The 22,706-nt window shown below is 37.4% G+C and overlaps 3 protein-coding genes across 3 annotated transcripts; all 3 read left to right on the top strand.

The window, feature by feature from the left end:
* The first annotated feature begins 5,065 nt into the window (after window positions 1–5,065).
* On the top strand, window positions 5,066–19,484 carry LOC113359842 (mediator of RNA polymerase II transcription subunit 32-like). Its single transcript, XM_026603415.1, has 4 exons — window positions 5,066–5,238; window positions 5,395–5,541; window positions 13,705–14,035; window positions 19,422–19,484. The coding sequence occupies exons 1-3, from the start codon at window positions 5,066–5,068 to the stop codon at window positions 14,033–14,035; spliced, it is 651 nt and encodes a 216-aa protein (XP_026459200.1). The 3' UTR covers window positions 19,422–19,484.
* LOC113359841 lies at window positions 15,739–16,611 on the top strand. The gene has a single exon (XM_026603414.1). The coding sequence runs from the start codon at window positions 15,739–15,741 to the stop codon at window positions 16,609–16,611; it is 873 nt and encodes a 290-aa protein (XP_026459199.1).
* Window positions 16,611–18,327, top strand: LOC113359840. The gene is made up of 3 exons (XM_026603413.1): window positions 16,611–17,424; window positions 17,511–17,632; window positions 17,920–18,327. The coding sequence occupies exons 1-3, from the start codon at window positions 16,611–16,613 to the stop codon at window positions 18,325–18,327; spliced, it is 1,344 nt and encodes a 447-aa protein (XP_026459198.1).
* Window positions 19,485–22,706: the final 3,222 nt, after the last annotated feature.

Raw genomic sequence — 22,706 nt, 5'->3', positions numbered from 1 at the left:
ACACATATATACTAATATCTTTTGGGAGTTTCATCTATAAAGTATCAGAGAGCTTGGGAATTAGTTTTTTTTTACTTTATGTAATTATGTTCCTTAAGACCAATGATCTAGATGTTGTTACTTCAGGATTAGGCTATAATCCTTTTGGATAAGCTTGTTTAAGATTAGGGGCGTGAAAAGTTGGTATCAGAGCTCACTATTAGATCTTACATGGGCAACAATAGATAATAGCTAGTACCAGTTAGTGAACTAGACTAGCCTAGAACTGGGCTGGGTTGTGAGATAAGTTTTTATCACTAAAAGCTATCAATAACTAAAATATTATTGGTTGATTGATTTGTTTTCTTGTTGTGTGTATATTTTATGAAGTAAGAAAAAATCTAGGTTGAACCAATTATCTTATGCTTTAGAAATTGATAGAAATTCCGAGAATAAGTAGTTTATAGTTTTCTACACGTAGTCAAACCAAGACTGAAGAATTACTAAGGTTAATTGTTCTTATATATCATAAATTCATTTTGAAACTCATTGAGTAGCTTTACATATATCTAAAACCATTAATATATTGAAGTAGAAAGTTAGTGTGAGGAACTTAGATTTCTCTATTTGTTAGCATTTAAATTAGCTGAACCTAAGGCTACAAATTTTAGTTTTAGAAAACAATATAGGCCGGTGTTTCATTTCTTATTGCTTCAAACTCATTTGAAATGAGTTATCTTTTCGTGCATTTGTAAGTATGAGCAGTACGTGCATTTAGTCGAGAGATAGCATTTCTCCAAGGTGGGGAATTTTGAAGACCAGAAGGACGATTCGATTTTCGAGGACGAAAATTTATAAGGTGGGGAGAATGTAAGGATCCTCAAGCTCGTCAACGTTATTAGACCAGTCAAGAGACGATTTAACCGCTAAGGGATTAATTGGTTAACTTAGATTTTAATTAATAGGAATTAATCTAACAACGATCTAGATACGAAACTAGTATGACTAGATAGATCTCGAAAAGTTATGCGGAATGGGCTACTCGGACGTGTGAATCGGATATCGGACGAAGAAGATTTATCAATCTAAATTGCTTAAGGAGTTAGACCGCCCTGGCTGCCCCTATCATTTTTATGGGTGCCTTAATCATTTTTCATTGGTTTTATCACCAAACTAGATCGAAGAGAAAATCATTTCTCTTTTTCTTTCTTCTTTCCTCTTCTCGTTTCTTCTTATTCTTCTGCTCCTCCCCTGATCTTCAATCCGATGTTTTGTTCGAGATCAAAGCAAGAGGATAACGATCAAGGATAGTTTACTGGTGTTGAGAACCGGTTGGATGTTTATGAAAGCCGATTGATTCCTGGAAGAAGAAGAAGAATTGGTAAGTTAAATTAGGGTTTCGATTTGATTGTTGTTTATTTATTAAATTTCCTTGTGTTGATAGATTAAAGGTGTGTTTGTTTTTAATTGAAGTGTAGATGGATATATGAAGTTTAATTTTGATATCATAGAAAACTAGGGTTTATGTTCTTCCCTAAATCAACCGGAAATTGAAATTCATGCATATTAGGGTGTCTGAATTAGAATTTGCAGATGAAGAAGATGAATTGATTAGAGGATTGAAGTTTGATTGTTGGTTTAAGGTTCTGCAGAGAGGAATTGGAAACTAGGGTTTGAGTTTGTATTTGGGAATCAACTGTTGGTGTTGGCAGGAAGATGAATTGGTGGGGTTTCTGTTGGTGATTTAAAATTATGATTCTGTGACTAGAGGATGCTGATGAAAATGAAACTTGTGATGAGCTTAAGAAGATGATGAAGATTGAGATGTGGTTTTGTCTTGAGGCTATGAAGGGGTTTGTTTCAGCTGAACTGGTGGTACTTTATGTGTTAATTAGGAGGCGTTGTATCTAGAGTTGGTGGTTGTTAGTGTTTTGGGATTGCGGGTGCAGTGAATTGATGTTGGGGTGGATTTGAAATGATGGTGATTTCTGAGAACAGATGAAGTTAGTACGTGTATGGGTTGCTGTGGTTGAATTGAAGATTCATACATGAAGATGTGGAACTGAAATGGATAATTTGAAATGTGGTTGTGGTTGGTATGGGATGAAGTCGAGTTACAGTTGAAGATTATGAATGAACTATTGGGATTCATGGTACATAAATGGAGCTGGTGTTGGTATTGCTGATATAAATATTATGGCTTGAAGTTAGTGTTGTAGAATAAGAATGAATCGTGCTGTTACAGGGCATTGGAGATGTTTATGGAATGAAGCTGTGAAGTGTAGTTTAAGTTTGTGTTAGGCTTCATGGAGAAGGAAAGTTAGGAATACTGAGTTTGTATCTCAGATGTTGTTGGTGACTGTTAGTTAAGGTTTAGAGTAGATTATTTATCGCAATGAAACGTTATTGAGATATGTATGTAATTGGTGGTGGAAACCTTGTAGGGTGAATGGAACTGTAATGGATAATTGCAGGGTGCTAGAATTGTACTGTTGTAGTTGAAAGATAGTTAGAAATGGAGATGGAAGATAGTTGTAACTTATAGAACTGTGTATATAAAGTGTTGCATCATGATTGTTCTTTAGTTTGTGGCATGAGCTAATGGCTCGGGCCTTGTGTTTTAGTCTAGCTAGTTGATAGTCTAGTATGACTCGCCTGAGTCAGTTTATCTGCCTGAATCAGTCTTCTGATTGAGTTGACCCTGTAACCAGTCTTGACCCGATTGGACTCAGTGATTTAACTCGTTGACCTGACCTTGGACCAATTGCTTACGTTGACGTTAACTAAACGTTGACAGTTAGTTGACCCCTCTGACCTGACAAAGACTGTTATTGACTGTTAGTTGACTCCGATGGACTGGACCTTATGTTATTTTTGATGGACTTGGACATAGAGATAGTTTTCCCATTGAACATGAATTAGTATTTGGTTCTTTTTACTAATTTGTAGATCTTCTTAGGCCTTGTCTAATGGACTATAAAATCAATTTAATAGAATTAATAAAACTCTTAGTTATGTTAAGGATAGAGAATGAGTTATCATAAATGAGTTTAGAACCATTAGATAGACTTGTTATGAACCTTGTATGAGCCTTTTGGTTAAACTCTTGGAGTACTTGTGTGATTAACAGTTAGTCTTTATTAACAACGATCGACGCAAAGGATGAACCAGTGGATTGTGGATCTCGAGGTAGGCATCGCTTGTTATCAATCCAGGTGGGAACTCTGTAACCTTCTTGTAATCATTAATCTTTCTTTATCTGCGAGCATGATGAGTATTTACTATTTGAGTGCATGATAGCGTATATTGTGATGTTCTATTTCCTGTATCTTGAATATGACGTATATGGTGCATCTGTATGTACGGTGTTGCTATGACGTGTTGTGTTGATATGCATTGTGAGATTTCCCTGCGAGGAGTGTTTGTGTTCCTCAAGTCTCTTAGCTAAGTTAAGTAAGGCGGTAATTCATCCGTCGACAATATTATTTAGTAGGGTGGTAATTCATCCGTTTAAATATTATTATAACTATTTCATTAGTAGGGCGGTAATTCATCCGTAATAATATTATGCTTATTAATATAGTAGGGCGGTAACTCATCCGTTTGAATATTACAGTAGTAGGGAGGTAATTCATCCGTTATGATATTATATACTATTTTATTTGAGGGACATCACTCGTTTGCATATTATACTTGTTTGTCTAACTTTCTGATCTTGATGGTAATATTCTGAATCATAGTTTGTATGAGCACTCTGTGTGGACAATGTTATTATTATTGATTAGGGTTGCTTTCACGTCCTCTTCTCCAATGAGTTTGGCAAGGTTAGAGTGACACTTGCTTCATAATGCATAAATTGTTGTAAGATTAGTTTATTCTTGTTTTCTTTCAATTTATATTCTTTAGTACTGTGGATCATGTTAGTGATTACTTGAGAGTTATATGTTTCCATTGGGCACCCCTTTGGGATGATGTGCTCACTTTTTCCCACTTCAGTGTCAGTTTTCCGAAGAGATGGTGTACTTGAAGACATTCGTTTCCGTAGCTTAAACCGATATTCGATTAAGAATGTTTCTTGTATCTTTCATATATATGAATTCTTGTTGTTTGTAAAACAATACACATATATACTAATATCTTTTGGGAGTTTCATTATAAAGTATCAGAGAGACTGGGAATTATTTTTGTTTTATTTTATGTAATTATGTTCCTCAAGACCAATGATCTAGATGTTGTTACTTCAGGATTAGGCTATAATCCTATTGGCTAAGCTGGTTTAAGATTAGGGGCGTGACATGGAAGAATCACAATGGTTGGCCCACAAATACAACTACACGGTGAGACACCATGATTCATTGGAGGGGAGGGTGGATCGTATTTTTCTTGCGCATCCCTATATGATTCAATTGGCCCGGTGCTTGTACCAAGTTTTGTTCATGGATTGTACTTATAAGACGAATAGGTACGACATGTCTTTGTTGAACATTGTAGGACAAACCTCAGACAAGCAACCATTCACGGTGGCATGGTGTTTTATGGATCGTGAGAAGGATGATAGCTATATTTGGGCATTGGAAACTTTGAAGCTTCTCTACCACGAAGACGAGACTCTCGGGGTTGTAGTAACCGACAATGAGCAAGTAATAATGAACGTCGTGAGGATAGTTTTTCCCAAGGAACAAAATTTGCTTTGCACGTGGCACATACAATAAAATATTAGAAACAATTGTAGGAGTCATATCCAAAAGCCAAAGGCAAAAAAGGTAGTAAACGTGAAAAAGAGGAAGATGAACGTATTAGTAAACTAACTAAAGAGGAGAGAGAGGAAGATAAAAAGAAAGAGGACGAAGAATGGAAAAAAGGAGAGATTAAATTTGGGTTATTCATGAAAGCGTGGGATAAGTGGGTTTGGTCGATGAGTGTGGCAAGATATGAGATAAACTTGAAGGCGTTCGAGGATGATTGGGTCACTAATTACCCCAAAGTAGTGGAATATTGCAAGAGACAATGGTTCAGGCCACACAAAGAGAGGTTTGTGTATGCTTTTACTTACGACTATAAACATTTAAAACTTGAGTCCACAAGTATGGTAGAGCAAGCTCATGGGAGACTAAAAGGTATACTTTTCACAAGTCAAAATGGGATTGTGACGGTGCAACATGTTATCCATGAGTATACTAATAATGATATCAACAAGATAAGAAAGCAATTCGAAGAAAGTAAGTACCGGAAGTTGAAGGAGTTTAAGGAGGATGATTGGTTTGTAATTGGTATACATTGCAACGCCTCGCATTGGGCAATATGTTTCATGATGAAACATATCAAGTTGTATCAAAAGTATGACGACCCGAGCACTCCTTGTAAGTGTAGGATAATGAAGGTTACCGGACTTCCATGTCGTCATATGCTTGGTAGGTATAAAACTCCGATTTCGATTGAAGAAATTGATCCTTATTGGAAGAAACTATCTTTCATCCCTGCTCCAAGAGAATATCCTGGTGAAGAGTTTGGCGACATAGAACTTGGGGGAATAATCCTTGACAAGTACCATATATTGAACAGGTTGTACAAACAAACTATGAAGCACAAGTTGATGCCGATTGTTTAACTTTTTATGGAAGAACTTCAATAACCCTTGAAACCAGATCCAGCGGGTACACCACCTACCACAAAGACAAGGGCGGAAGAAAGGGAACAAATTAAAGAGTATTTGAATATAACATGTGATCCATCCAGACATGAATATAACGATACGGAATACAAAGAGGAGCCGTCTAAAAAGAAAAGAGGTCGTCCGAGGAAAGAAACAACTACACCAACGGTTTCAAACTTGAATCCAAATAGCGCTCCACCTCTTGAGAGTCAACAAAGTGTGGAAGTTGTCGTAAATAAAAGGGGTCAGACGAGGAAGGATACAAATACACCAATAGAAAAACTCATGGAGCCAAATATTACACCTATTGAGAGTCAAGCAAGTCAAGGAGATGTTGTGAAGAAAAGAGGTCGTCCGAGGAAGGTAGTAAAACCAGTATTGTAATAGTATCACATACAACTCCCTCAAATTATTCAAGAGTTCGTTATTGGTACCGACGACGTCCCAAAGGATGGAAATTGTGGATTTCACATTGCCTCCCAACAATTGGGACACCTAGGTGGAGCGGTTGAGGAGAATATCACCCAATGTCAATACATAAGAAAGAAGATGGCTGCCCGACTAGAAAAAGACAAGGAGTTTTATAACTCAATGATGCTAGGAGGTTCGATGGAGGACATATAAGCGACTTTTAAAGAATTTCTTATTAGTGTTAAAGGACCGGAGGGAAATTCACCGATCAATTGGGAGCATTGGATGATAATGTCGGAGTGTGGCCATCTATTGGCGGATACATGGTCATGCGTAGTATATTTTTTTAGTAACGTATGTTGTGTAGCATTTGCACCGAAACATGCGGTTTATGTGGAACAGCTCAAGTATAGAAGAATTTTTATGGCTTTGGTGGATAACAACCATTTTATTGGTCTACAACTGAACAAGGAATGTCCATTACCTCCTCTTTGTAGGTTTAGTTTTTTGGAAAAGTTCATAAACAACAAGAGCAAGGAATGGGTGAAACTTTAAGAGGACAACATGCACCTTTGGAATGCTTTAGATGAGTCTAACAAAGGTCCCATAGATTTCACTTAAGGAGGTTTAATATATTTGAATGAACTCACTCCAATAGATTTGAGCGATTGGTGATTGCGCTTAGGAAATAAGGAATCTTTTTGTAATCACATTTGTGTTTTGTGTAATGTACTTTGGAGTACTACAAATGAATGAAATGGATGTGTTTTTTTTTTGGTGTTTACTCCTTCCAATTTATATAAGTCCGCATTGTTTTGTATTTCCTAACCAGCCGACTTAAGTGTTTTTTAGTGTACAGTCGGAACTGTAATTATCATACGACCTTGACGACCATACAATATGACACAATTAGTTTGAATTTTTCCCCAGGGTCGACAGGTTATAATTTTTTCAGGTTGCCGACTGCATATGCCTGACAACACTGGAAAAGAAAGCCTGGGACGGTCGGCATGGTCGTGGTCCTCCTACAATGCCGACTAACAGTTAGTCGGCAAAGTTGAAGAAGAAAACCTTGGCAACTAAAAGGGACAAAAAATGATATTGTTCCTGGATGTTCTTCACACAATAGTCGTCATTGTATTATAAAAACTCAATGCTGACTGTACTACTGTCGGCACACTTAGAATTTTGTATAGTGCCGACTAAATTGAAATTAATTATAGTAATATGGGTCAACCTTGACGATTATGAAGAAATCTTCATTTTATACTAACTAAAACATGTCGACTGTAACATTCTTAGTACATTGAGATGCACTCAACACTTAATTAGAGCATACAAACCTTAAAAACTTAACCCTAACACATTTGGGACATCGATAGTATCTTTTTCCGGTACACAATTTTTTAGGAGAGGTAATTAGCTTTATCTTACCGTCGCAACATGGATCTGTGCATGGTAGAAGGTTGATTTTGAAAAAGCGGGGGTCTAATAACACCACCCAATATTTCGCTTAGCAATTTGTATGGACAAACTCGAATATACTTTTAAGAGAATCAACAAGACTCAATCAATTAAAAGTATATCAAAAATTTTATATCTCTCTCTGGATTTGATTTCCTCAAACAGAAACTGTGAGTACTAATCAAATACAAGGAATAACTTGTATGGTACCAAAGACCAATATCCAAGTGTCAATCAATAACCGTTAGGTCGGATTCTCCAATTGATTGATCTAACGCACAACCTGTATTATTTGAATTATAAAGATAAAACAATATAATACGGAAATTGAAATAACACAGACACCAGAAATTTTGTTAATGAGGAAACCGCAAATGCAGAAAACCCCGGGGCCTAGTCCAGATTGAACACACACTGTATTAAGCCGCTACAGATAATAGCCTACTCCAAGCTAACTTCGGACTGGACTGTAGTTGAACCCCAGTCAGTCTCCCACTGATCCAAGGTACAGTTGTACTCCCTACGCCTCTGATCCCAGTAGGGTATTGCGCACTTGATTCCCTTAGCTGATCTCACCCACAACTAAGAGTTGCTACGACCCAAAATCGCAGGCTTTGACAATAATCAAATCTGTCTCACAGAGACAAGTCTGTCAAAGGATCAATCTGCCTCCCACAGAAAAACCCTAAAGTTTTTGTTCCGTCTTTTGATAATAATCAAGGTGAACATGAACCAATTGATAATCCGGCCTTATATTCCCGGAGAACAGCCTAGATTAATCAATCACCTCACAACAATCTTAATCGTATGGTAGCGAAACAAGATGTTGTGGAATCACAAACAATGAGACAAAGATGTTTGTGATTACTTTTTATATCTTGCCTATCGGAGATATCAAATCTCAAGCCAATCAATGTGATTGTACTCGTACGATAGAAGATGCAAGATCAGATCACACAACTACGATAAAAGTAGTATCGGGATGGCTTCAAAATCCCAATGAAGTCTTTAAGTCGTTAACCTGGTTTTAAAAGAGGAAAACCAAATGTTAAAGGAGAACCGACTCTAGTACGCAAACTAGTATCACACGTAAGGTGTGGGGATTAGTTTTGCACAATACTAGATGTCTCATTTATATAGTCTTTCAAATCAGGGTTTTGCCTTGGTAACAAAGCAATCAATATTCACCGTTAGATGAAAACCTGACTTAGATTCAAGCTTTTATTTCTCAACCATTAGATCAAAAACTTAGCTTGTTATACACAAATGAACTGCACGCTTCTAGGTTTGTTAACCGTACCCAAACGTGTACATTGTTGGTTCAACAATAGTTAACCAAAAGGTTAGCCATATGAGCATTTCATATCAACCATGTTCTTCTTCACCATAACTAGTTCAAATGACTCAAATGAACTAATTAGAGAGTTGTTCAATTGCAAGGAAATCTTATGTAACTACACAAGACACAATTGAAGCAAAGATGATTTGATTCACTTGAATCGGTTCATGAAATTTTATAGCCACGGTTTGCAAACTGCATTCCTTAGTCTTTTTGAGTTTAAGTTCAGAAATCATCTTCAGATATATAACCTTCTTAAGTTCGCAGACTAGGTTCGCGGACTTAAGACAGAGTTTACAAACTCCAGCAGAAAATCTCGGCAAGAGACCTTCCGCCGGTTCGCGGACTGGTACTCACGCAACTAGTTTGTCAACTCTAGCAGAATTTCTCGGGATGAGAAGTTCGGCAGTTCGCGGACTTGGCAACAAGCCATTCTTCGGGTTTCTCTTGATCAACAAAGTTCGCAAACTTTGGTTCAAGGAATATGACTTATACATAAATGTGTTTCCACAACAATGCTTATGTCCATCATTGGTTATGTAATCTAAACTCTCATTCCAATCATTGAAACATTCTTAGAGGACGTTATACAGTTGTTACACCAGTTCTCGTCAAAGCAATTTTCAAAGTGATTGAAACATATCATGACTTTCGTCACTAGTTAAAGATAAACTTGGTCGAAGCGAAAAGCTTACCAACACATATTTCGAGATATAGATAGGCGAGGTATACTCGGCTCGAAATACCAAATGTATATAATCTAAGTATATATATAGCATACGACTTTTTGTCTCAAGAAGTAGGAGATAGAGTAGATAGACTTTTGAGTGACAGATAAGTTCAAGTCTTCACATACCTTTTTGTCGAGAAGTTCCACTGGTTCCTTGAGTAGTTCTTCTACTTGTATGATGAATCGCCATGAATTCCTTGAGCTCAACTACACTGTCTATCCTAGTCCGAGACTTGGCTATAGTAGACTAGAAATCAAGATTTATAGTTTTAATCACTAACATTGACAAACATGCTTGATATAACAACGCATGCGAGTTCGACCGAGCAATGCTCTAACAGATTTTAGCAACTTTATCTTCATACGGAGCTAGGCGCTCATCTATCCAATAGAAAAACCCACAACAGGTGCATTTTGAAGCATACGGTTGACATACATCTCCTACTGCAGCTTTTATAAGAAATAAGAACCCCTTACAATCATCAATGGTACATTTGCTGCCTTCAAAGGGACAATCATTTGCAAAATGACCACTTAGTTTACAAATACTACAAATATTTGGTTGTGTTGCACTTGAACCTTCCATTCTTTATGCATGGTTGAAGATGAAGTTGAAAGTGCTTTTATAATAACAATACACTTAATGTCTTGATTTTGAAAATTCTACCCGTTGAGCATTCAATGGGTTATACTTTGCACTTAAATTAATATTTTTGTACTACTAACATGTTATAGTAAGTTGGCAAGGTCGAGCATTTCAAACCATGCCGACCTACTACAACTCTAATATTGTTTAAATCTGCAGAAAAAAATACTAAGTTTATAAATCAAGTGAAACTGAAAAATAACATAAGTTTCAGAGTTAAGATTACCAACTATGGATATAAGCATATATAGTGTGTTCGCACATTAGTGTATAAGTCCATGTGCCGGAAACCAAGTGTATGCATATGTGTGCATACGGTATTGGTGAAGGAGACAGGTTGGGTACGCGTACCAGCGGAAGTTTTCCAACCGAAAATTTCTACTGAGTTTGTAGTTTGCAAACTAGTAAACCAGTCACCTTAGGTACACATACCTGTATGCGTACCCACTGAATTTTTCGAACCAAAATTTTTTGCTGAGTTTGTAAACTCAAATCCAGTAGCTAAGGTACGCATACCCTTACGCGTACCCAAGCTGGTTATTTCTCAAATCGGTAGTTCATGAAACTTAAAACAATAAATTATAAGGAATGCAATCTTTGCAAGCCGTGGGTATATTGTTCATGAATTGATTCAAATGGATCAAACCGATTTTGTTTCAATTGTGTCTATGAATAAAGACCTAAGTAATTGAACAACTCTTCAACTAGTTCTTATGAGTCATTTGAACTAGTTATGAGAAAGATGAATACGGTTAATATGAAAGTGCTCATATGGATAACCATTGGTTAACTATTTGTGAACCAACTAAGTGTACACGTTTAGGTACGGTTACTCAAACCTAAATGAATACATTTCATTTTTGTGTGACAATCTAAGTTTCGATCTAACGGTTGAAAGATATTAGCTTGGTTGAATCAGGTTTTTCATCTAACAATGAATATTGAATGCTTTGTTACCAAGGTAACTTGGATTGCAAACCCTGATTTGAAAACTATATAATGGAGACATCTAGCAACTGGAAAAACGAATCCCCACACCTCCTGTGTGATACTAGTTGGTTTTGCTAGAGTCGATGCTCCTTTAACCTTAGGTTTCTTCTCGAGACCCTGTAGGTTAACGACCGAAAGACTTCATTGGGATTGTGAATCCAGACGAAACTAATTCTCTTGTAGTTGAGCGATATGATCTTGCCATTTTCTATCGTACGAGTTCAACTGAATAATTGACTTGAGATTATATCTCCGATAGGGAAAGATAAAAATAAATCACAAACATCTTCGTCTCATCGTTTGTGATTCCGCAATATCTAGTTTCTCTACCATACGATTCAGATTATTGTGAGGTGATTGATAATACTAGGCTGTTCTTCGGGAATATAAGTCCGGGTTATCAATTAGTTCATGTTCACCTTGATTTATCAAAAGACGGAACAAAACTCATAGGTTTATCCGTGGGAGACAAATTATCTATTATCGTAGACTTTTCTGTGTGATACAGATTTGTTTATTAAAGTCTTCGACTTTGGTTCGTAGCAACTCTTAGTTGTGGGTGAGATCAACTTAGGGAATCAAGTGCGTAGTATCCTGCTGGGATCAGAGACGTAAGGAGCGCAACTGTACCTTGAATCAGTGTGAGATTGATTAGGGTTCAACTACAGTCCATACCGAAGTTAGTTTGTAGTAGGCTAGTGTCTGTAGAGGCTTAATACAGTATGGTGTTCAATCTGGACTATGTCCCGGGGTTTTCTGCATTTGCAGTTTCCTCGTTAACAAAACTTCCGGTGTCTGTGTTATTTCTATTCCGCATTATATTTTGTTATATAATTGAAATATCACAGGTTGTGCGTTGTATCGATCAATTGTGAAATCCAACCTTTGGTTGTTGATTGGAAATTGATTGATCCTTGGATATTGGTCTATGGTACCATCCAAGTTTATATCTCTAGTATTTTATAAAGACTCGCAGATTTCCATTTGCTCGAGTAAAGATCAAATCGAGAGATTGAGATATTAACTCCTTGATATACTTTTTATTAAGATTGAGTCTGACTATCTATTTGATTGTCTTAAAAGTATATTAGAGTTAGTCCATCCATATTGCTAATCGAAATATTGGGTGAGGTTGTTTTACCCCCGCATTTTCATGTAGTTACCAGCCTCATTGTAATAGGGGTTCACTCCAGAAAAGTCAGATGCCTTGAAAAAAAAGTTCTTGGATCAAATTCCTCTTCTTTTTCCTCTGAAGATGTGCATTCAACATAGTTGAGGGGATTGCTAGGACTGTTCAAAAACCTAAGAAATTCTTCATGATCTTTCTTACCCATCAGAAGTAACTTTCTTACAGGGCACTTCTCTTCAGTTTCATCACAAGGATCTTCTAAAAAAGGATAAAGCTTGTCAATCCATTATAATAGCTCTGCTGCATTGGTAGGACAAGGGATATATTCTATGTTTTCATCTGGGAACCTAAACAATACACAAATAAAAGATATGCAAATTTTACACATTGAAACATGGTTCTGGTCACCTAGTCGGCATGGTCGATAATCTAGAAAAATGTCGATTAATACTTAGTCGGCATGGTTGTATTCATCTACAATGCCGACTAATATAAAGTTGGCAGGAAAATCAAGATGTCGAGTAAATAAAGATGTCGACATCTTGATATAAGATGTCGACTATCAAAAAAATTGAACTCAGGAAAATCAAGTTTCTATGATATAAAGTCGTGACAATACAAGTCTAAGAAGATGACGACTAAATAAAAGTCGGCATGGTTGGTTATTGATAACCCTGTCGGCCTTGGTTAATGATTCACAGTCGCCATGGCACTTATGAAAACTCGGCAAGGTATTCATGTTATAACCCTGTAGACTACCATTTACATCCTAAGGCCGGCATCTAATTTTTTTAAAAACCCTGCCGACTAAAGACCCAGACATCATAATTTTCGATTTCTAACCTAATATAACAATCAAAACACACAACACAATAATGGGTTTGAGTTTAGGCATCACTTACAGTCTTCTTTTCCCCGTTAGAGGGTTCTTTTCAACATGTTCATGGATTGGATATTTGGGTTCAGGGATTTCACTTTCCAACTTTTCCCTTACCTTTTTCCTCTGATTTGGATCTTTTGATATTACTTGTTGAATCTGTATTGCTACTTGATCGTTTAGAATCAACCATTTTTGTGGAAAATCAAAGTTGAAGATTTTCGATTGATGGAAGAAGATGAAGGGAAGATTAGAGAAGATTAACAGGTTTTAAGTTTTTAATTTTAGGGTTTATTTTTTAAGTTTAATTAGTTCAAGAATATTAAAGTAAACTCACCCATTTTAACCACCCCTTAGCAAAGCCTCTAGGTCCATTTTAATCTGGGTATACCCCAATCTCGCCAGAATTTTAAAGAAAAAGGTTTTTGTTTTCCTTTTTGGATTTTAGGCTTAATTGATAGAACTATAAGAGTAACTTACACCAAGCACAGATGCTGCTTTAGAGAATTTTAAGCAGCGGTGGGAATTGTTTAGAGTGGCGTGTGATCAAGCCGAGGAATTTGTCGAATCTGTGAAACAACGAATAGGATCGGGATGTCTTGTTGATGAAGCAACTGGTTCTTCAGTTACAGGGAAATCTGGGCAAACTACCACTGGACTTCCACCTATTAGTGCTGTTCGTTTGGAACAGATGAGTAAGGCTGTAAGATGGCTTGTAATTGAACTCCAACAAGGTTCTGGTGCATCGGCTGCAGCTGCTCATACTCCATCTTCTGTTCCTTTTGATGCCCGTTTTTCTGAAGATGCAGGCCAGTAGGTATGGGTCAATTCAACTATTTAATTGAGTAATTACCATGTTTCACCATACTATAAGGATATCGATAGTGGTTCATAGCATGTAAATGGCCTAATTGGGCCTCAGGTACTTACATTATTTTCTGTGGATGGGTAAGAATGAGCTTGTATTCTTGTTTCCTGCAACTGATTATATATAAAACCTAAAACAGATTGCAAAGGAACTGTCTATTGGTAAGGTAGAATATAGTGAAGTTCTTTTTTTTAATATTTTGTTCACACCATAGCTTTGTTTGTTTTGTACCTAGATCAGTTACTTTGGGTATGATTATGTCCCCAAGGTTGACTTAGGCGTCGCATCAATTGTGGGTTTTAACTTTGCAGTTCTAATCATCCTGTAAGATCTGTAGTTTGTAATGGTAGCCGAGATAAATGTATTTGATTTTGTTATTTACTAGCTTAGTTGCGTGATCAATTTGTGGATGTGTATCTGCTATGTGAAAAATACTTGGAGCATGGGGTAAAGATTTATACAACCACATGATACACATGATTGGTGTTCAATAACTTGTATTTTAAAGGAACGCATACATTCAAGGTAGTCAATTTCGGCCATCTCGGCCGAAATTCCGCCGAAATTTCCCTTTTCGGCTCGTAGCATAGCGAAATACGAAATTCCGGTGATACGAAAAGTTACCGGAAAACTCGGTTATATCGGCCGAAATTCCACCGATTTTAACAACCGAGATAGGGTATTTTAGTAATTTAACCTAACTAATCCTAATATCCTATTCCACCGATTCACTCTTCTTCACTTCGTTTCTTTTTCAGTCTTTGACTCTCTCTCACATAATCGAAGCAAGGTATGTTAATCGAAGCAAGATTAGGGTTTGTGGTGTTAATCGAAGCTAGATTTATATATTTTGACTTTTGAGAACTTTTCTATCATATTGTGAGTTCTTTTGATGTTAATCTCAGATTAGGGTTTTGAATTTCAATTGAAGCCTTCTTTGTTTAATTACTGAATTTGTTTTTCATGGGTTCTTTTTGATTTGTCATGGGTTCTTGTTGATTTGCTGGTGAGGTCATTAAATATTGAGTTCACTTCATAGTTGTGACAGTGTTTGATGCATGTTAGGGTTCTTGTTGATTTGCTTTAGTAATGAAGAATTGGGTGTTCGGTTTCCTCAGGTAGCAGTATTAACTGCTGGTTAAGCTCAAGAAGTATTTAATTTTGCTTTGGGTGGCTCAAGTAATAGTCTTCTTTCAGCTGGATGCAAATCATAGGTAGGCATCCATTCTATGCTTCTCTCAAGTAGGAATGTGGTTGAGGTGATGTTTGTGTCATTATCTGATATCAATTTATAGACTATACATCGATGTTCATAAGTAGAGTTTTATTAGGCAGTGGTAATAATTTTGTGCTAATAATTGGTTGTATTAGCCAGTGGTGTACCAAGTTCAGTTGGCTCCCAATTGTAAGAAATTTCAGTTGGGTAATAGAGTTTGCTTATTGTTCTCATAATTTCAATTTGACATGAATTTCAGGTTGTGATTATGGATTATTCTAATGCATCCAATTCTAACAAATCAAACACTACATGTGGGTCAATACTCCCTCAATCTTCTAGTCTGACTCAAACTAGAGATCCAACATGGAAATGAGATACATGCAAAGATCCTGCATTTCCGAAGAAACTAAGTTGTACGCTTTGTAACAAAGAAATGCGTGGTGGTGGAATTACTAGGCTTAAGCAGCATATCACACAAGTCAAAGGGAATGTTTCATCATGTATGAAAGCAACAGTTGAAACTATAAATGAAATTAGACAAAATGACAGTATAAAGAAGTTAAAGAAAGATCACAGGGATAACGTTGATGCTATGTATCGTCGCACACAATCTGATGAGAAGTCTGATGCTGATACTGATGATGAGGACCATGAGGTACAAGAAGTTGAAAAGGATTTTAATGTGGGCAGTAGTAGTCAAGTAGTTGTTCAGAGTCAGAGTAAAAGAAAATTCAAGAGCCAAAGTAGTTCTAGGGGTCCAATGGATTTACTCATGCAGACAGACCACCAGAAAACTCAGCAAGCCACTCTTGACAGAAACTGTTCAGCGAAAGAGAAGTTAAAGAAAGATGCATGGAAAAGCATTTCAGCTTGGATAATTGAGAACCTTATATCTTTTAATATTGTTCGATGTCCAAGTTTCCAACAAATGATCTATGCAATTGGTGAATATGGTAAAGCTATGCTCGCGCCATCTTACCATCAGATTCGCACAAATCTTTTCAAGGACCAGTTAGCAGAAACAAAGAAGTTTGTTGATACATTTAGGATACATTGGAAGAGGTATGGATGTTCTATTATGTCTGATGGTTGGACAGATGGTAAAAAGCGACATCTTATTAACTTTTTGGTGAATTGTCCGAAAGGGTCAGTTTTCTTGAAGTCTGTAGATGCGTCAAACAGAACCAATGATGCTGATTTCATACGTGAGCTTGTAAAGGAGGTAATTGAAGATGTCGGGAAAGAAAATGTGGTTCAATTCATTACTGACAATGGTTCAAATTTTAAAAAGGCTGGGAAGATTTAATGCTTGAATACCCGAATCTATTTTGGACTCCTTGTGGTGCTCATTGTGTCCAGATGATGCTAGAAGAACTTGGTGACAAGCTTATTCGAATCAAGACAGCCGTCATTCTAGGTAAAAGACTTGTTACGTACATTTATGCTCATTTTCAAGTATTGTGCTTGATGAGGGAGTTGACACGTGAAGACTTACATAGGTCTACAAAGACTAGATTTGCAACTCAGTATTACACACTAAAAAGTCTTCAAAAGTATAAAACTCCTTTACAAATGGTGTTTGTGAATGATAGGTGGGCAAAAACTAGATTTTCAAAAGAAACTCTTGGAATTAATGCACTTAAAATTGTTACAAGTAGCACATTTTGGGAAGATGTTGATTATGCTTGTAGTGTGCTGAAGCCTTTAGTTAAGGTTGTAAGGTTGGTGGACATCGAGCGCAAACCTACAATGCCTTCTTTTTATGATGCAATGAGGATAGCAAGGAATCAACTAGAGGAGAAATTCAGTGAAGATGATGATACGTGGGGTGTAATTAAGGCTTGCTTTGAGAAACGATGGAAGAATAACTTTAATCATGCTCTACATTGTGCGGCATACTATTTGAATCCTTCCATATTCTACACTATTGAAGCTTATGAAATGGATAGTGATCCAAAGTACATAGAAATCAAAAGGGGACTTCATACAGCAATGCAAAGGCTTATACCCAATGAAGATGAACTTGATGCTGCTACGGGTGAATTGAGAAAGTATGCTGATGCTGTTGGGATCTTGGGAACTCCGCCTTGTAAAAGAAGAAGAAATAAGGATCAACCTCGTAAGCTTGTTTGTTCTTTAAGTTTAAAGTTTGACTACATTTGTGTTAGATAGATTTTATAACTACTTTGTTTATATTTATAACAGATGAATGGTGGATTACATTTGGAGGAATCGATGCGCCAAACCTACAAAAATTTGCAATCAAAGTATTGAGTCTTACTTGTTCTGCTTCCCCATGTGAGCGAAACTGGAGCACATTTCAAAATGTAAGTATTCTAATCTTTTACACTGATTAGTAATATTCTGAATATGCACGAACCATAAAATTCCAGTACCAATATTTTGAATTAATTGATTGTGGAGTGTTGTATTACTGTTAAGACTTGACCATAACTCATTTCCCTTAAGTGCTCTGTATAATAGGTCGATTGAACTAGGAACATAACATGCCTGTATACCCCTATGTTCTTATGACAACAAGCAACAAAAAAATTAGCATGTGCTTACTATTAAGTATTTTAGTTGAATTACTTACTTATCTTTTGTATTTCAGTTGCACTCGAAAAAAAGAAATCGTATAACGCAACAGAAATTGAATGATAGTGTTTTTATCCAGTATAATAAGAAATTGCAGCGTCCTTACCTAGAAATCCAACAATATAACGATAATGATAAAGCTAATGATCCTATTTTTCTGGAGGAGCGTGATGAAAATGATGAATGGTTGGAGTTACGAAATTTGAATGACTTGGAGGTTCATGGTGATTATGTAACTTTTGATGATTTGCAAGAGATAGTTAGTGAAGAACGTGGGACTGTTGGTAGTAAAGGTGCCAGTAGTTCTCGAAGTAAGTCTACGTATCCAACTAACTCGGAGTATGATGGATATCATACTGATGACTTGATGTTGGACACTCAAAATGGGCTACTCGGTGGTGTCGGGAATGATGAGTTACTTTAGATGATGATATCTATGATGAATCAAATTATATTGATTAGAATTGTAATATCCTTGTTGTTCCTTTACTTTGTACACATTTTGTAACGTTTACTTAGAGCGTGAGACTATTTTTCTTGGTTGTGCAATCATGATACATTCTTGATAACCTCTGGAACTGGCTGTGGATGTGAAATGCTTCCAATTTTATTTGTGAATGGAATTAATTGTTACTAATAGTCTTTCAGAACTCTGGCCTCAGCACAATTTCTCATCAATCCATATGAGAGTTACTGTTTACGCCTGGTAAGCTCAATTTTAATCTAGCTGGATCCTCGCCAAACGGGATTTTAGTTTGCATTACAGGCGGACTGTTTTGGAATTAACGCTCCATCCCCATGAAATTGAACCTGGCAACAAACACTTCTTATTATAAAAGTTGGAACCGAAATTACACCGAAATTTGAAAACGGAATCTCCCCGAGACAACGTTGTACCAGTGTCTCGCTCGGGACCGAGATAAACCGGAATCCGAAATTAACTACCTTGCATACATTTAAAAAATTTCAATATTGTTACTTAGGGAGTTAAGGAAAAGATTTAGCATCCCAGAACGTGCAGGAATCCTTTAAGAAGAATGAGAACCTACAATTTTGAATACTGCATCTAACAACTTGTATTAGTAGTATTAGGATAGGAAACTCGATTTACAGTGTGGTCTTGGGACGGGGATGTCTGATAACCAACTTTTTTATTTGCAAAACCCTAACACTAGTGACTTGTCTGTCTGCGATATGTTGGGATTTATGGTTAGAGAGAGAGGCAATAGTCTTCAGTAACATATCGCAAGTGGATCAGTTAACTATTTGGATGGAGTCAACGAACTTCTATCGGGGTTCAAGCACTAACCTTCCTGAAGATTGTTATTATTGGTTATTTGATTACCAACTGGAATATCCTCATTGAGGCGTCTATGTAGCTCTCTTTTGGGGTTCTATTTTGTATTGCTTCGCATTGGCTGATGCTATTGTGATCTAGTTTGCCTTTTCAAAACGAAGAAAACAAATAACTGGTATTATATATCTGTCTGACTAATTTCTTGAATGTTTGACTTTCAGGTAGGAATTCAGCATGGTGATTATTGAGAGTTAAAACATGCATAGGAGAATCTTTCAGAGTACTAATGCAAGGCAAAAGACATCCCTTATTATGCGATGATGGTTAGAAGTATGGTTACGGTACAAAATGTTGTTCGGGTGATTAGCATAGTGTTTGTTGTTATGAATATCTGAGGATCAATGATTGGGAGCAATTTATCACTCTGAACTTCCTATAGGGTCTTGAAGTAACTCTTTTTTCTTGTTCCTCCAAAGACTTGAGAAATGAGATCCAGAGCAAAATTTGTAATAGCAAATGCATCGCTAATCCAAGTTAAACCCCAATGATGCAATAGTATTTTAATATTACTCGACCACTAACAGCAGTAGAGGTTCCCAATGTCTTAATTAAGAGATAAAAGTGGATCAGTTAATTATAGTAGTAGATAGTATGAGATATTATTGTTGGAATTTCAGTTCCTTAATCATATGATTAAAGCATAAAAGTCTAATATTTTCCTGCTTGGTTAAGCGATAAAACTTTGCCGAAAAACAGACTCAAGATCAAAGTACGCTAGCATTCGACAATAGACACCTTCATTTACAAGACGCATACACCCTTTCATAATCTGAAAATTAGACGAGCTATTATTCTCTAATAAAGCATTTTTTTCACTTATGCCAAAACAAGCTCACTTTAAACTTTATTTTCAAACCAGAAAACCCAAACTTAGTGCAAAATCATCTTTATATGCTCTCACAACTACGTATGATCTCTTTAATGATATCAAGATATATCTCCGTCGAGACAAGTATACAACTAGCTCAATATGAATAACGTTTCCGTCGACACAAATATATAATTGGCTCAATAATTTTATGGTGTATCTCAAACCGAGATCTTTAATGACCATAAAAGAGGTTCCCAATGTCTTAATTAAGAGACATATCTCTAAAGAAACTATCTATGCTAAATATGAGTCTCCTGAGAAATCGTTACATCTCAAAAATGAGACTGATTTCTAAAGACCATGTGTGCTTAGTATGAGCAGTGTCTCCAAAAAAACCGTTACATCTTAAAATGAGACTAATCTCCAAAGAGACCATCTCTGTTTAATACGAGCTATGATTTCGAAAAGATTGTTGTTGAGGGGTGATTTTAGTTTTGGTTTTACCTGTCCTAACTACACCAAGTGACCTCGGCTTTCTAGGAATAGTAAGAGAGAGAGTTGACTTTCCATTGTACCTTGTCCTTCCTTATATTGACTTTCCAAAAGCCCCTTCCTTTTATGACATCATGTCACATGTCCTAAACCTCCTTAATTACTTCTAATGACATTCTTTCCTTAATATAACCTTCTTCTTATTCATTAATCTCTTCCTTGTCCTTTCCATCTCATGGGTATTTTCTCATTTGGACTTGGGCTTAGTCCCCAAGTTCCCATGTCTCATGTTAGGCTTTCCACCCCCTTTGGGGACACCCAAGCCCGTTAAGGGGTATTATTTTTCATGTATCAACATTAGCCCCTGATTATCGCGCTACTTGTAAAATCGCCCAGTAGTCATAGGGTTCTTTCTAGCGCCTCCCCTCTTTTTGTTTGGGAACCAGGGATGAGGATTCTGTCCCCTTTTATCGGTTCCACGATCCCGAGCGGCGTTTTATCTTCTGCATCGTGCAGTTCTTTCCTCTTCTCCTTTTCATTTTCTGCCTGTTATTATTTCCACTTCGTAACCGCCACGTTCGAACCTTGAGACTTATATATAGATCCGATGATTTGTTCTCCCCTTATCTTTTTCCTTTACAGCTTTTCTCTTCCCTTCATTCTTAACACCTACACACGCGCCATGTCTAGTAGTTCTACCAGTAGTAGTTCGTCTGAGGAATTTGACGAGTCTGAAGAAATAATGAGCGGGTTCCGAAGAGGCCGAGTATACAGAGCAGGACGAGATTCTTCTACCTCCTCTAGCAGATGGTCAGTCATATACAATCGTTGAGTTTACCAGCGGCTCCAACCTAAAACACGCCCTAAAGTTGAGGGGGCTCCGTGGAGGTAAGCGCGTTATTCCTCTTGACGATATCTTAATCGCCTTTGAAACCCTCCTGTGTTTCCCTATCCATCTACTCCCGGGCGGCTCTTGCAACCCTAATAGGACACCATAAATGCTTTCTCATTCAAGAAGGTTTCACGAATGTCGATTCACTGTGGTGACTATGATCTCCCCACCATTGATATCCGTTCTAAATCTAAAACTCACCCGATATGGCCGCATTGGACATCTTATATTCGCTCAAATCCTGGTCACGCGGCGATTCTTCGTCAAGAAGGTATTGATGAAGCTATAAACTCGTCTCTCAAACGTGAAGTGAAGAGGTGCAGGCATGATTTAAACCAGCTCTTCTGTCGTTGGGCTCCTCCTGTTCACACTCTCTTTACCGCGTGGGGAGAGGTAACCATAGTTTTGGAGGATGTATTCGCCCTTACAGGGTTACCTATCCATGGTAGCCATTCATACGACGAGGCGGCAGTTTACGGAGCATTGACCGATGAGGACAAGGCGCTACGGGATGATTTGCTGGACTGCAAAGATGCCTCTCGGAGTGAGCTAGTGAGGAAGGACCAGGTGCCTGTGAAAAAGGGAGAGGAACGGGGGATTACTGGCACGGGTAAGAAAGAAGCGTCATCATCTGCCGCCAAAGGGAATGCTGCGTTGGTCAGAGAGAAGAAGAAACCTCCTTCGACGCGTCCACAGGGTGAGTGCTTACTTTCCAGTTCTATTTGTGCTCATGAAATCGATTAATGGCTTGTCAACTCAATCTCCGAGAGCAGCTCCTGAGTGGGTCACTAAGACCAATCGACGCGCTTCCTTTTCCCTCTGGATTAAATATTGGGCTCCAAGGTTGGAGAAGGAAAAGTGCTCCCTCCTAAGCGGAAAGAGACGGATCCTCGTGCTGAATTGGCTGCTTATATCCTATTCTGTCTTTGCCATGATGTGTTCGAGTACTGTCCCCAAGATACAATCAAAAGTGAACTTGTGCCGATAACAATGTTGGTATCTCGCGGCGTCTCCTTCCCACTTGCGCTGATGTTTTTAGGTGGCTTGTATCGCCACTTGGACTTGTTCTTCCAAGACCTCCAGACAGTGGGTTCAAATCATAAGATCTAAACCTACATCTCGGCCTATTTTGTGCAAGCGTGGTCTTGGGAGAATGTTTCCCCGTACGCGCATGATCCTAATGAGTTACCAGTTCACCGCGAAGAAGATGTTGAACAGGATGACGGCTCGATTAAGAGGGTTCCAGTCACT

This window comes from Papaver somniferum, chromosome 3 (genome assembly GCF_003573695.1).
Source record: "Papaver somniferum cultivar HN1 chromosome 3, ASM357369v1, whole genome shotgun sequence".
NCBI classification, from domain to species: Eukaryota; Viridiplantae; Streptophyta; class Magnoliopsida; order Ranunculales; family Papaveraceae; genus Papaver; species Papaver somniferum.
This window is presented reverse-complemented; position numbering and strand designations above follow the sequence as displayed.